This window comes from Garra rufa, chromosome 2, assembly GCF_049309525.1.
Source record: "Garra rufa chromosome 2, GarRuf1.0, whole genome shotgun sequence".
Lineage (NCBI taxonomy): Eukaryota > Metazoa > Chordata > Actinopteri > Cypriniformes > Cyprinidae > Garra > Garra rufa.
The window spans coordinates 21124085-21140114 of NC_133362.1; the positions used below are offsets into that span (position 1 = coordinate 21124085).

The 16030-nt window shown below is 34.5% G+C and overlaps 1 protein-coding gene across 1 annotated transcript in view; it reads right to left on the reverse strand.

Moving 5' to 3' along the window:
- Positions 1-2961: 2961 nt before the first annotated feature.
- LOC141325894 (synaptotagmin-14-like) overlaps positions 2962-16030 on the reverse strand; it is a 14807-nt gene continuing 1738 nt past the window's right edge. The window contains exons 2-5 of the mRNA XM_073834619.1: positions 15006-15455; positions 11797-11986; positions 11240-11296; positions 2962-3275 (exon numbers count right to left, since the gene is read on the reverse strand). Coding sequence (XP_073690720.1) covers positions 2962-3275; positions 11240-11296; positions 11797-11986; positions 15006-15455 — 1011 coding nt within the window. The remainder of the gene's footprint in view (positions 3276-11239; positions 11297-11796; positions 11987-15005; positions 15456-16030) is intronic.

Below are 16030 nucleotides of genomic sequence, written 5' to 3' on the forward strand. Positions count from 1 at the left end.
TAATTGTTTTACCAAAACAAGAGGGGTCATAAAAAATGCATGCTGTTTTAAATTTAGTACTGATCTGTATAAGATATTTCACATAAGACGTTTACATATAGTCCACAAGAGAAAATAATAGTTACATTTATAAAAACGACCCTGTTCAAAGGTTTGCATAAACTTGATTTTAATATCTTCTTGTTACCTGCTGTTCTTCAGAAAAATCCTTCAGGTCCTACAAATTCTTTTTTAGCATTTTTGTGAATTTGAACCCTTTTCAACAATGACTGTATGATTTTGAGATCCATCTTTTCCATCTTCTTTGAGGGACTCATATGCAACTATTACAGAAGGTTCAAATGCTTGCTAATGCTCCAGAAGGAAAAATGATGCATTAAGGGTAAAAAAGGGTAAAAAACATAAAAAACAAAAACAAAAACAAAAAAACAGCTGTGGATTGTTCAAGTAACAACACAGTATTATAATCAAGTGTATGTAAACGTAATTTTTTATAAATTCAACTATTATTTTCTCTTGTAAACGTCTTTTATGTGAAATATATTAATCAGGTCAGTACTAAATGAAAAATAACATGCATTTTGTATGATCCCTCTTGCAAGGTGTATATAAACTTTTAACCTCCACTCTATCTTATATAATAGACCAACTACTAACGTAGTTGTTATAGTTATCAAAACTTTACAGTTATGAAAACATTATGGTCAATATTGTAAAATGCAATTATCAATTAATTTTGCATATACATTATAATATTTTATTAGACTTATTTGATGGTATTTAAGGGATTTCTTCTAGAATGTATAGTTAAAATATAATAAACAAAAAATAAATAAGGAAATGCTCCTGTTTTACATGGATTTCATATAGAGCAGATAAAGATTTTTAAAATGTGTTTCATATCATGATTGTATGTCAGAAAAATAAATAATAATACTTCATAAGGGTATTACTATATTAAGTGGTTCTAGAAAAGTATCCACCTTATTTTGCTCAGTAAGAGTGTTTTTTAACGTGTCTGGCTTCCAGTCTCACCCGCTTCCAGCTATTTTTAGCTGTACAAACCAGCTTGTTTTGCTGGTTGATATTGCAAACTGTTGTATCTTACCAAATTATTTGTATGTATTATCTTAATTATGAACACACTGGTTTGTAGTGCAAACAGTTTGCCATTTACTGCACTGTTTTTCTTCTCCAAGGTTTTCTTGTGGAATTGGGTTACTTTAACACTGTTGCCGTGGGTTGTTTTTCATGCGCAGTGACACTTATTGAAGTTGAAGTGACATCTATACATGATATTTAGTCCCTGGAATACAAATTTTATCCCCCAGAAAGCAATTTTTACCGAAGCACAATTGTGCTAGTTTTGAGTAGCAATTAGGCGGGTTTTGTTGTGTAAACCTGGCAACCTGCCTACAGCAGCTAATGAACCGGAAGTCTCACACATTTACAGAAAACAACTTACTTCCATTTTGGAAAAATAAGGTGGATAGTCAAAACAGAAGTTCTATCCTTATTGGCTGTGCAACCTGATTTTATGAAGAAAACATACCTTTGGGAGCTTTTTTGCGAGACGTGAAATACGAGGAGACCTTCGTGTTCCAAATAGCTCTGCTCCAGCGAAATACGTACATATCACTGCAATTTCAAACAAAAAATGTCCTCTGAGTGGTGCTAAAAAAGTGTTTTGTTCCCCCCCCCCCCCCTGGAACAGATACACATATATATGGTTGATTACATACTTTGGTTTTGTTTGCGTCACCGCAGTTCTGACTTGAATCATCTGCACTATAGCTAAACCTACCCTATAGTATGAACAAAAGCAAAACTGATGTAAAAACACAATCACAAGCATGCCATTTTAGCTTGTTTTTCGATCTCTCATCTTTCAGCTCTTTCATCGTGAATCATGTTTTTCATGGGATTCGTACCCAAGAATTCCGCAACCTAAGTCCAATTCTGTGCCGGCTGAGCTACCGAGCAAGCTTATGTCCGAAAAGCTAAACATTTGGAGCTGTAATCATAACCATGTATGAAAACGGTTACAAGTGCTTGTTGTTTTACCGCCTATAGTGTTCATTTCTGTTGGAAATTGCAGTGATATGTACGTATTTCACTTCTTGGGAAAAAGTTCCCACAGGTTTGCATTTATCATGAGATCAGGTAGGGCTGTTAATGTTATATTGAGAATGAAAAAATATTTCTCTTTCTCTATGTTTCGTGGTGTATTTATGATCGCTAATTATTAAATTCAGAACAAGGAGAATAAAATAGCTGACATATGACACTGGATGACAGGCTGTGTGTGGTGAAGTCTGGATTGGCACTCTGACAGAACATTTCAAAGTGGAATGAACTAAATCACATACTAGAACACAATCTAGACAACCTGATCACATGTTAGGGAACCCAGTCATTCATATAGATATATCTGTCAGAGTTTCCATTAAAATGCCTCAGAATGGCATCTAGTCAACCTGACAGTAATCGTACCTCTGTACTCCTTTGGTAGGTCAGAGTAATGTAATCTTAGAACACAAGTTATAATCTGAGCTAAGATATTTAACTCATCTCACCTTTGCAGATCTTTCACGTATGGATCTTACATGTATATTTGTTTGTTCTTTCTCTCTTACTGTGCCTAAAACACCATAACCATTAGAACCATCTTAAGGAGAACAGAAATAGAAACATCAAGTCGTAAAATATACAAATAAATATCTAAATAAACACAAACCTCTGTCTCATTAGTGTTTCCTCCATTAACGGTGTGGCATGTCTAACCTTGTTCTCTAAACCCATTTCCCACAGTGCACTGGGAAAGAGAGCAGATTACATCTTGTGTTTCTCATAATGCACTGCAGTGAGGGCCAGCTCTGTCGTCTTGGGGCCGTTCGAGGGCTTGACCTGCTCTCTGTAACCCATGCCATTACACACATCATTCCCATACATGTTGACATTCTAGGACTCCAAAAGACTGTGCCATCGACACACCTGTTGTCCCTTCGATTCCTTCATCTGTGTCCAGTGTGTCAGCTCCTCCTCCCCAGAGCTGTTTAGCCCCAGAGAGATCCAGCCAATCATCTCCTTCCGTTTCATGCTGCGCTTGTTGTAGACTGAAAGGATGAGCGTGACGTCGGAGAGCTGGAACAGAGCTACTTGGAACACAAAGGTCTCCTTGTAGGTGGGGTTGGGTTGGCCTCGGCAAATGGACGTCTTGCACTTGGACATCTCTTGACCCATCGAGTTCAGTAGAGTCAGCTTTACATAAGTGTCTGAAACGGGATGAAACAGGATGTCAGTCAGTGAACACTTCATACTATGGACCAGTAGTCCTTAAACTTTTATGATTAAATCAGTCAAGACTAAATTTGAAATAAAAAAAATTTAATTGCGAGTTTACATCATACTTTTTTTTCAGAATTGTGAGATATAAACTTGCAATTACAAGTTATGAAGTCTGAATTGCGAAATATAAATGTGCAATTCTGACTTTTTTCCCCAGAATTGTAAGTTTATATCTCTTCTATATCTTATATCTCACAATTGCAAGTTTATATCACGTAATTCAGAGAAAAAAAGTGGCGAGATACAAACCCGGAATTGCGAGTTTATATCTTGCACTTGTGATTTTTTTTCTATGAATTGCACATTTATATAAATTCTGAGAATAAAAGTCAGAATTGCGAGATATAAACTTTTGTGAGTTTATATCTCACTGAATTGTGAGTTTATATCTCACAGTTGTGATTCTTTTTCTCAGAATTGCAAGTTTATATCTCATAATTCTAACAAAAAAGTCAGAATTGCGAGATATAAACTCAGAATCGCGAGATATAAACTCAGAATCGCGAGTTTAAAATCTCGCAATTGCGATTTTTTCCCCCTCTGAATTACAAGTTTATATCTCAGAACTCTGAGAAAAATAAATTGCAAGATACAAACTTTCCATTTAAAAATTTCTTAGAATTGTGAGTTTATTTCTCACAATTTAGATTTTTTTCCCCCTCTGAATTGCAAGTTTATATCTCGCAATTGTGATTTTTTTCTCTCTGAATTGCACATTTATAACAATTCTGGGAATAAAAGTCAGAATTGCAAGATATGAACTCAGAATTGCGAGTTCATATCTTGCAATTGCGATTTTTTCCCCCTTGATCTCAATTCTGAGAAAAAAGTCAAAAGATATAAAAGATAAAAATGTTGAAGTGCAAGTTCATATCTCACAATTTAGATTGCGAGTTTATATCTCATAATTAGGAGAAAAAAAGAATATAAAAGAATATACATTTATTTTTACCGATTGAGAAAATAGTTTTTAATGGTAAATTTCACAGAGTTTTGTAACATTTATTCTTAAAAACAAGAAAAAGGTCTCAGTGTTAGTGACATAATTTTATATACATTTTTACTGCAAAACAAGAAAATAATTCTGATTTGAAAAATGGAAGTATAATAATACAAAAAATAACAAAGGTGTAGGTTTGGAAGTGAGGAAGTTAATTGGAAGTGAAGTAACAGGATATAACATTGTGGTACACTTCCTCTGCCAGCATGGAGGTTTTGAACGCAGCCTGGCAACGCTTCAATCTCTCAATTTATCTGAAAAGCAATTGATTATTCCATTCATTAATACAGGATGAAATTTATTGGCTGAAAATGGGCCATTCAGTTTCTTTTTTGCATTAAGGCTCGGCACGAATCAATGCTCACTGATTAATAATTGAGTCCCGCATCACTCCTCTGTCTTCCCCTTTCAGAATCTTTTGAACTGCGACTCTACGGATGCATTCAGAGCAGACTCTGCGGTAGCTCAAGGCCTTTCACCGGGTTTAATTCAGAGCGCAGTTGAACTCCTGTGAGCGTGCTTTCTGCTGCCCTGCCTGAATACACTACAATACAACAGACGTTAGTATTGTCTGTGTCTTTGTGTCAGGGCGGCGGTTCTGTTCCACGAGTCATCGAGTGCGGGCTTCCTGTGGAGTCATCCTGCTGCGCTTTCAAGAAAATGTTTCACTCTCCTCTATTTTTCCAACTAATAGAAGAGCCGAGCTAAAGAAGCGCTGATTTCGGAGATGGGAACAGAGATTCATACCTGACACTGAAGAAATCAGTTTCAGCTCCTCAAGCTGAATGTGAAAGGATTTCATTAACGGTTAAGAGGGTTGATTAGACTGTGATGCAGTTATTCAGGAATCTGAACACTTCCTGTCAAAGCCACAGAAATCAACCTCTAGTAGTCTACAGTACGTCCCATTGACTGAAATCCTGGTCATCTGCATTGCTAAAGATATTTATAGACAATCACTTTTGTAGTTTTAACTTTTAGGCTAGGATTACATATCTGTCAGCATGTATCTATGCTGAGCCTATTAATCTAGGGCAGTGGCGGTTCTAGACAACCCATCTTTTTCGACACTATCTGACTCAATAAAAAAAAAAAAAAAAAAAAAAAAATCCTCCCTTCTAGCCTGTTTTTCCTCTCTTTCTTGATCTTCTCCTTCTAGCCTGCACTCTTCTAACAACGCCTGATATATGGTATTTTTGAGCACTTCCTATGTTGATCTGCCTCCTTAGGATGAATCACTTGTTGTATTCCCAATTGTAAGTCGCTTTGGATAAAAGCGTCGGCTAAATGAATAAATGTAAATGTAAATGTAGACAAATTTGACTAGGGGGGCCAAGAAGGGGCCAGTGTTTAACCAGAGGGGCACATTAAAAAATGACAACAAGTGATATTTAAAGATTATAAACTTTATTTTACTTTAAAAATCATACAAACATTTTAGGGATGCTCATATTGACCGTTCACTGTTAATCGACAGTAAGAAGTACTATAAGTTAAACGGTTTAATTATTTTTTACGTTTGCTGCATGGTGAAAGAAAAACGATAGCAATGGCGATGTTGCGTTATCAGAGAGTGAATCCATGAATAAATGAATTCAAATTCTGAATTAATTATAGTCTTAAAAGTGCGCGCTCCCCTTACAATCACTGGAAAGCTGTCACTCATACATTACTGTAGTTCATCGCAATCTCTCAAAGTTAATAAAAGGTAATGAAATCACATTTACACAGTACAATTAATCTCTTATTTACATCATGTCTACACTTTCTTTGTTTTAATGAGAGAGTTCTCAGAGGTGTAGAGTTTCAGCAGAACTAAACCGGCACTTGATCATGAACTAACAACAGGGTGTCTACAGGTTTGACCAAGTTAAATTTAAGACATTTTAAGACTTTTTAATACCATTTTCAAACAAAATTTAAGACAAAATTGAAAGTCCCGCAAAAGTCTAGCACAAAACTATGAAGATATTTTAAATTATTATTTTATTTAACTGATTATTCTTGGGAATATTCAACAGAAAACACTATTCCAGAAGAAGAAATTATTTTCTATTCCATGACAAAGTCAAGGCTCTCACACACTTTGAAGCCAATGTAACAGTGTAACAAACACGGATTTTGAGTCATGGATCGGATCATTTTTCGGATCAGCAAAAAAAAAAAAAAAAAAAAAAAAGTTTGTTTTTTCCTAATTACTGAATGCTTACTTTAGGTAGGCTACTTCTCATCCACAGCAAAAACTACTATCTGAACTAAAGTTCAGTAACAAAACAAGAACAATTACACAAATGACAAGTGTAAATGAATACAACATAAAGTTAGTAATAAAATCAATAACACTAGTATTCAGGAGGGGAAATTGAATAATTAATTGTAAAATAACTAGTGTTTCTCACTGCAGGTATTTATAGGACGCTGTCTCTTTAAGGCCAAATGCCCAAACCGAATACTGGCACGCATCTCTTTCTCAGCTGTTTCGGTTCACTGAAGACATAAACGACTGTTAAACAGAACACCAAAACGGGTATTAAGACATGACTTGGTATGTACGTTTCCGTTCAAATAGCAGTTAAAGAGGAATCAATCTGTGTGAATCGCGCCGCGCGCCTCTCTCTCCTCTCTCTCTCTCTGCGCGTGCTCGCGCCAGTTGTGTGCGGCAACGTAAAAACATGTGCTAATTATAAACTTTTACTCTATGATGGTTAAATTTAACAGCTAATCTGCGATTCAAATGCGTGTAGTTGGGCGGAAACCCGCTAAATCTGGCAACACTGAGGCGTTGTCAAGCAAGCGCGTGTCTAGCAACAGAACAGATTTAGAACCTGCGCAGGAGATTCTCCTCAAACTTTTCCTTTTAACATTTAACATTTGACATTTAAAGGCCTTATTTTAGGACAACGGAATTTAAGACTTTTTAAGGATCCGCGGCCACCCTGAACAATGAACAGCTGTATATTTTTATTAACTAACGTTAACAAAGATTTTACAAAGCCATTTACAAACTTGATTATTTATCAGTGTGAAAAACAAAAGTAACACGGTTATGTGCAAGAACAACAAGTCACTCACGAAATGAAATTGTTTTGCTTACTTTCGACTCTTGCAACAGGAGAAATAAATCGTAGCTCCTCTATCCTTTGTGTGCGCCGCTCTAATTTACCCATTTAAGTAGAACGATGCGTCGCATTAGTTCCGCTTTTGGCGCTCGTGTGTAAAACCATAATTAATTTATTTTATTTTATTTGGTCAGTACGGGGGGGCCACAGGGGTGGCCAAGGACATGTCTACAGGGGCACGGGCCTCCCTTGGCCTCCGTGTAGAACCGCCACTGATCTAGGGCAGGGCTATTCAATTGGCGGCCCGCCAATCATCTTCGTCCGGCCCGAGGGAGCAGCAGGTGGCTTGAATGGTTTTTGCACTAATTAGTTTGTCCACTAGGCGGCGGGCCAGCCAAAAAAGAAAAGCGAGAGAGCCAAGAACCACAACAATCTACCGGAGATCGCAACATCAATAGACGGCAGATTTGACAAGCGCTGGTAGGGCTCCAGACTGCGACCAAATGGTCGCATTTTTTCTGCCGGTGCGACTAAATTTTGTGAGCGGTCGCAAAGGCGCGACCATTGCGTTATTCAACTCATACACGCTGCTATTTCTGTTTCAAATGAGAAACGTTAAACGGCAAACAAAGCGAAAGAGAAACCAAAAAGCGCCACGTTTGAGTTGCGCAGCGCGGACCGTTTATCAGCTCCGACCGCAACGCCAAAACAATTGTCCAAGCTCAGAACAGCCTCGGGAACCAAAGTTGATTTAGCGACTCTGTTACTGCACAGTGCGAGAATAAATTAAGGTTGTTGAAAGATCAGTGAGAATCATTCAAATTCTGCTCAGAATTATGTTATTAACAGCGCTGATGTGGGTCAAACAACTAGAAGTCACACCAACTTAAGCAAAGTCGAATGTATTAATTTCAGGGTTTGTACAACCTTTTGAGAGAGAAATTCAAGCACTTTTCAATGACTTTCAAGCATTTTCCAAAACCATTTTAAGCACTTTATAGCTCTTATGATCCAATTTGAATGTTATTTTGATGGACAAAATATACTTTGTGTTAAACAAACACAAATTTAAAATTAAAAACATAAAATTACGATTATAAATCTGTATATTTTTTGCATATACAATTTATAGTTTATGTAAAGATCGTTTTAAAATCACCTAAATTAAAAGCTGTTATATATTTCAGAGCCTATTAAATGTTGGGCTTCCAATTTTACTGTAATGTTGAATGGACATAATTAATATGTAAAACTGAGAGAAAATTAATTTAATAGAGACACCAGTAATATTGATATCAATACTTCATTAATAATAGGCTACTTGGTAAAAAGATGCTATTAAACACATATTTTGAAATACTTTGTTGTTTCTACCTTAATTTGGAGATTCATTGTGAAATTATGACAGTATAAATATATAAATATGCGATTATTCATGATTAATAGAAAAAAATGTGATTTTTATTTATTTTTTCAATTGATTGACAGACAGCATTATTTATAGATGTTGGTGTTTGTAATATTTATTTAATTTTAGTGAATATGCATTTCAATGTAATTGTCTTGGCCCGCTTCAAATTTCCAGTTCGATAATCCGGCCCTCAAATGTATCTAATTGAATAGCCCTGATCTAGGGAATGTATATGAGACAAAGTAATTGTTTCACAAATGTTATGTATATGTATTTACATGTATGTATAAAACATACCATGTTTAAGACTAATTTATATTTCAGTAAAAAAATAATAATAATACTTTCACTGAAATAAAGCCAAAGCAAAATATTATCAAATTAATAATAATACTAATAAAACCATAAATAAACTTTATGTTATCTTTATAAACATTATATGAAATTAATAATAACAACAACAATAATAATTATATTAGGAAAAAACATTTAATACAACTTTTCAAAATTATATTGTCACTGAAATAAAGCCAAAGCAAACTAATAATTTTATGAAATTAATAATAACAACAATAATAATATTAGGGAAAAAAAAGTTTTCAAAATTATTTTGTCACTGAAATAAAGACAAACCAAAATAATAATATTATGAAATTAATAATAATAATAAAATCATAAATATAACGTGTAAAGTTTATGAAATTAATAATAATAAAATCATAAATATAACGTGTAAAGTTTATGAAATTAATAATAATAATAATAATAATAATAATAATAATAATAATAATAATAATTACATTAGGAAAAATATAAAAACAGTTTTCAAAATTATATTTTCACTGAAATAAAGCAAAATAATAATTTTATGAAATTAATAATAACAACAACAACAATAATAATATTAGGGGAAAAAAAAGTTTTCAAAATGATATTGTCACTGAAATAAAGCCAAACCAAAATATGAAAATAATAATATTATGAAATTACTAATAAAATCATAAATTTAACAATAAAAGTTTCTGAAATTTAATAATAATAACAATAATAATAATATTAGGAAAAAGAAAATCCAAATAAAATAAAAGCATTTTCAAAAGTATATTGTCACTGAAATAAAGCCAAAGCAAAAATTTTGAAATAATAATAATATTACCAAATTAATACTACTACTACTACTAATAACAACAATAATAATATTAGGAAAAAAAATAAATGAAACTGTTTGCCAAATAATATTGTCACTGAAATAAAGCCAAATCAAAATATGAAAGTAATAATATTATGAAATTAATACTAATACTAATAAAATCATTATTATAACAATACAAGTTTATGAAATTAATAATAATAACAATAATAATATTAGGAAAAAGAAAATCTAAATAAAAAAGCATTTTCAAAATTATATTGTCACTGAAATCATAAATATAACAATAAAAGTTTATGAAATTAATAATAATATTAGGGAAAAAAAATCTACATAAAATAAAACTTCAAAATAATAACATAATATTATTGTTAATATGAATAATAAAATCATAAATACAACAATAAAACTTTATGAAGTAATAATAATAAACAATAATAATAATAATAATAGGGAAAATAAAAAAATAAAAAAAGTGATTTGTATATACATGTATAAAATGTATACAACATATACCATGTTAAGACTAATTTATATTTATATTAATTTATATATTTTATAGCAAATTAAAATATATTATTATAATTTGATTATTAATTAATAATAATATTATTTGATTATTATTACTATTAAAATAAATATAATAATAAAGACTTATTACATTAATAATAATAATAATAATAATAATAACACTTGGGAAATGAAAAAAAGAAAATCAAATAAAAAAACAATTTTAAACAATAATATGTTAAGTTAATGGTGAGAGCCAAATAAATACTCAAATTTTTCACAGTCTGCAAACACAGAAGAACCACTCACATGGCAACAAATCTACATAGATTTCTACATCTTTCTGGCAACTATGTCACATGACGTAAAAAAAAATCGAAATGATCAACGCAAATGATCTAGCGAATGTATTTAAAAAAAAAAAAAAAAAACATTAAAGAAAAAGACACATGCTAGGGGACGCATGCAAACATCACTATAGAGGACAAAAAATAACAGCATACCATCGAAAATAACTTCTAAAATAACAGCGTTTTAACCTTCTCCATGGATGAAGACTGAATGGATAACATGCTGCACATGTTTTCTAAATCTTCCTCCTGTATTAAGTTTTACACTAATTTGTGCTCAAATTTTCCACATCCATGTAGAAGTGTTCGCCAAGCTAACACCAAGGATCGATGATGAAGAGAGGAAGCGTGAAAACAAAAACATGGATGAACAGCGTCCGATGCTGATGAAGTTATCCACAGAAAACTCACCTCGGATTATGTACACCTGCCCACCTATTAAGTGCTTTAGACAACAGAACAAACCGTCTGACAACAGGTGAGGAGTGACAGCAAGAGCAGAGGGGATCGGCAGACATCAGGGAGAAAGAGAGAGAATATCAACAACAGCAGGAGAAAAAGAGCAGGTCTGAAGGTTCAATCACATTAGGTCAGATGTAACGTGTTCATAAAGCACACTGCACCACTTCAGGTTAAGGGCCAATGCATAAGACAAACATGCAGCCTTCATCACCATTTCATAACGCTATCTGAAACTTATGGGGTGACGTTTATGAGCAGTTATGAGTGCTTTCCGAAGGCTCTTATATTGTGCTCTTTGACTGAAGTGTGACGGAAGCTTTGGGAAGGTTAGGAAGACGTTTAACAGCGTTTATCAGAAGAGTGACTGAAAATTATGGAGAGAGAAAGAAAGAGGGAGCACCTTTGGGGTCAAAGGTGAGAGGTGACACTATTTGTTCCTTATATAAGATGATACAGGAAATGCAAGATATGGTGGTAAAAAAAGAAGAACTCTCTTCTGGACTCACTGGGAGGTTTATTTGCCGCTAGGTTTTTAAAGTGGCTTCCTTTGATGACCTCCACAGAGAGACGTCCCGTAGTGGCGTTGTACACAAGCCCCAGCAGGATCTCCGGAGCCGACCCCTGTCCAGCAGACGGGAACGACGAGGCTGTCTCGCTGCACGACATATCTGACACGCTTGCCTGAGATTCACTGCCCTGGGACACACACATAATCTTTGGTTAACTTTTTACTTATGTAATTTAATTATTTACAACGGAGGCTAAAAGTTTACATACACCTTGCAGAATCTGCAAAATGTTAATAATTTTACCAAAATAAGAGGGGTCATACTAAATGCATGTTATTTTGTATTTAGTACTGACCTAAATAAGATATTTCACATGAAAGACATTTACAAGAGAAAATAATTGTTGAATTTACAAAAATGACCCTGTTCAAAAGTTTACATACACTTGATTCTGAATGCTGTGTTGTTCCCTGAATGATCCACGGCTGTTTATTTATTTTTTGTTTGTTTACTGATAGTTGTTCATGAGTCCCTTGTTTGTCCTGAACAGTTAAACTGCCCGCTGTTCTTCAGAAAAGTCCTTTAGGTCCCACAAATTCTTTGTTATTTCAACATACGCAACTATTACAGAAGGTTCAAACGCTCACTGATGCTTCAGAAGGAAACACAATGCAGTAAGAGCCAGGGGTGTACATTTTTAACAGATTTTTTCTTTAGTACTGTCCTTCAGAAGCTACGGTAGATACTTGCGTTACCCAGAAGACAAAATAAGTTAAATTTACTCTAATCTTCAAATTCAAAAAGTTGTCACCCCCTTCTGAAGCATCAGGGAACATTTGAACCTTCTGTAATAGTAATAGTTGTCCTCAGTGTAAAAAAGATGGATCTCAAAATCATACAGCCATTGTGACAAATACACAAAAATGCTGAAAAACCAAAGAATTTGTGGGACCTGAAGGATTTTTCTGAAAACAGGGGGCAGTTTAACTGTTCAGGACAAACATGGAACTCATGAACAACTATCACTAAACAAAACTAACAAAAAAACAAAACAAACAAAAAAAAACACAGCTGTGGATCATTCAACACATAACAACACAATATTAAGAATCAAGTGTATGTAAACTTTTGAACAGGGTCATTTTTAACTACTAAATTATTATTTTCTCTTGTGGACTATGTGTAAACGTATTTTATATGAAATATCTTATTCAGGGCAGTACTAAATAAAAAATATGCATTTTGTATGATCCCTCTTATTTTGGTAAAATAATTAACATTTTGCAGATTCTTTCAGGTGTATGTGAACTTTTGACCTCAACTGTATATCAGGGGCGTTTCCTCTGAGGAGACAAAATATAACATTAAAAAGTCTATAAATCACTTGGTTTCAATAGAAACATTGTCCAACAGCAACACCAGCAGTTAGCGTTACAGTGGGAGTCCACGTCTCTCTTGCTTCCTCAGAGCCCATTGAGTTTTAACAGAACCCCTAAAAGCGTGCGGTAGGTTTGGTGGAGGGTAATTGAGGAATGGTGGAATATCGATATCATTAAATACAACAACAACTCACACATATATAACCACTTTATGTGAAAACAAGTCTTAAAATGGCTGACTTAACATGATCTGTGAGAGTTTTTAGTGAGTAATCAGCTTGGTGAAATGTGTCACTTGATCCATCAGAAATCCTTCTAATATGCTTATCTAACATTTTTTATTATTATTATTATCAATATTTAAAACAGTTGAGTACATAGAATAGAAAGAATCCAAAAGAATGAACGAAAGAATAAATAAAAATATCCAAAGATCAGAATTTATACACTATTATTATACACCATACCATTTTTTGGTATGGGAAAGAAATTCTAAAAAAAGTATACTTTTATTTAGCAAGGATGGTCTAAATTGATTAAAAGTGATGATAAAGACATTTACAATGTTACAAAATATTTCCATTTCAGATAAACGCTGTTCTTCGGAACTTTCTATTTATCAAAGAAACATAATAATAAAACAAAACATAATAATACTACTACATGTTTTTGAGCAGCAAATGAGAAGATTAAAATTATTTCTGAAGGATCATGATGATGCTATAAATTCAGTTTTAAAATCATAGGAATAAATTACCTTTTAAAATATATATTTAAATTGAAAACAGTTATTTTAAATAGTAAAAATGTTTCAAAATGTTACTGTTTTAGCTGTACTTTGGATCAAATAAATGCAGGCTTGCTGAGCAAAAGATACTTTAAAAACATTAAAAAAAATCTTTTGACTGGTAGTGTAGGTTCACAAATATATTGTTTAAATCAGTGGTTTTCAATCCTGGTCTTGGGGACCCACTGCTCTGCACATTTTGTATGTCTCCCTTATCTGACACACTGGCTGTATCCGAAATCGCCCCCTATACCCTATTCACTATTCCCTACATTAGTCCACTCGTACAGTTCACTTGAAGGAGTGAATGAAAACGAGTGAGTGAATTCGGACACTAAGTGCACCGGAAGGACTGCCGCTTTTGCATAGTATTGCTTACTGTTTAACAATCATTTAAAACGGACAGTTCGAGTAGTAAGATTAAAGGATTTATCTTGAACTATGTCAAGGAGTTTATGTATAAACCTTGGTTAAACAATTTAATAATCAATTTACAACAAATTTGTACCTGTGTTGTACGCTGCATTACGCAGTGGACAAGCGCGTTGTAAAATGAACAGATGGATGATTCAGCTGTGGGCGCCATCGTCTGGAGAGACGCAGGAATTCAGTCGGCGCGCGACTCTCACAGTGCATTATGGGTTATCTCTAGCTGTTGAGCGTACATCGGTTGTACACTCGTTTTTGCGGTGCATTGTGGGATTGAATGAGTGCACTCGAGAACGTCCACTATGGTTTCGAACACCACTTAAAATGGCTGTCCCCTCAAATAGTGCCCTATTTGAGGGTATAGGGGGCGATTTCGGATACAGCCACTCAGTTCAGCACATGGATCTCTCTCCTAACGAGATGACAATCTGAATCAGGTGTGTTAAATAAGGGAGACACACAAAATGTGCAGAGCAGTGGGTCCCCAGGACCAGGATTGAAAACCACTGGTTTAAATTGTTGCTGCATTGACTCAATATTTTGGAATAAAGGCTTAAAAACACTAACTTGATGAGGTTCAACATCTTTTGACAACATTTTGTCACACTCACAGGTATGTTGCAGCAGGGGTCCAGTATGATGGGGACTGACATCTTGCCCTGCAGGTTGAGTTTGGTGAGGTAGAACACCTTCTCTCCCAGAGCCTTCTCCTTCTTCATCCTGCGGATGCTGTACAAGCGGAACCGGACTGCGTAGTTTCCGATCATTTCCGACTCGATATGGCTGAAGTGAAATGTCTCGGTGAAGACTGGGTAGGGGCCACGCTGGATGATGGTCTTTGCCCTCTGTTTTTTGGTGGGCATCAGCACCAGATGCACCTGCCAGGAGATGTTACCCATGCGTTTGAGAGAAGGAATGTCCGTCAGCGCTGTTATCGTGACAGACAGACGCTGGTCAGACGAATCGTAGTCAAAGATGACGTCGAGAGTTCCATACTGAGCAAGAGGCTCAGGGTCGTAACCTTTGGGAAGCTGAGCCGCCGATCCACGTGCAGACAAATTCTACAGAGATGAGATGATTGATGGAGAGGAAGACATTTACATGGAGTAACAGTTACCATCTGAGGCTTGAGGTAAGTAGATTACTTTGGTGCAGGAGTTTACATTTATATGTGCTCTTATATGAGTGCTTTAAATACTTAAAACAGACAGCTGTGACAAATTCCACGATGGATGAATATATTTTTTTTAATGATTGATGGCTAAGGTTTCTATTGCTATCATTCATATAACAAAGTTAGACAGAGGATGTGGCTCAGTACGTTCACTGCTGCATCACACTGCTGTAAACACATCAATTATTACAGAGGTGTCTACAGCGAATGCATATTAAATTGTGAAGCCGTTAGTGCCTGCATCTGTGTTTGTATGCATGTGATGTTAAGGTAATGAAACTATTAGTACTTCAGCTCATTACACGAGACAGCAATGCCCTATAAACTAAACTAATAAAGACCAATCAAAATGAGCTTCTCGCTATAAAACAGTCTGAATGTATTTAAATAAATGTCTTGTTAAACTGGGTGGGTTGAGGGATTTTGAAAATTGTAAAACATTTCTTAAAATATTTTATAAAT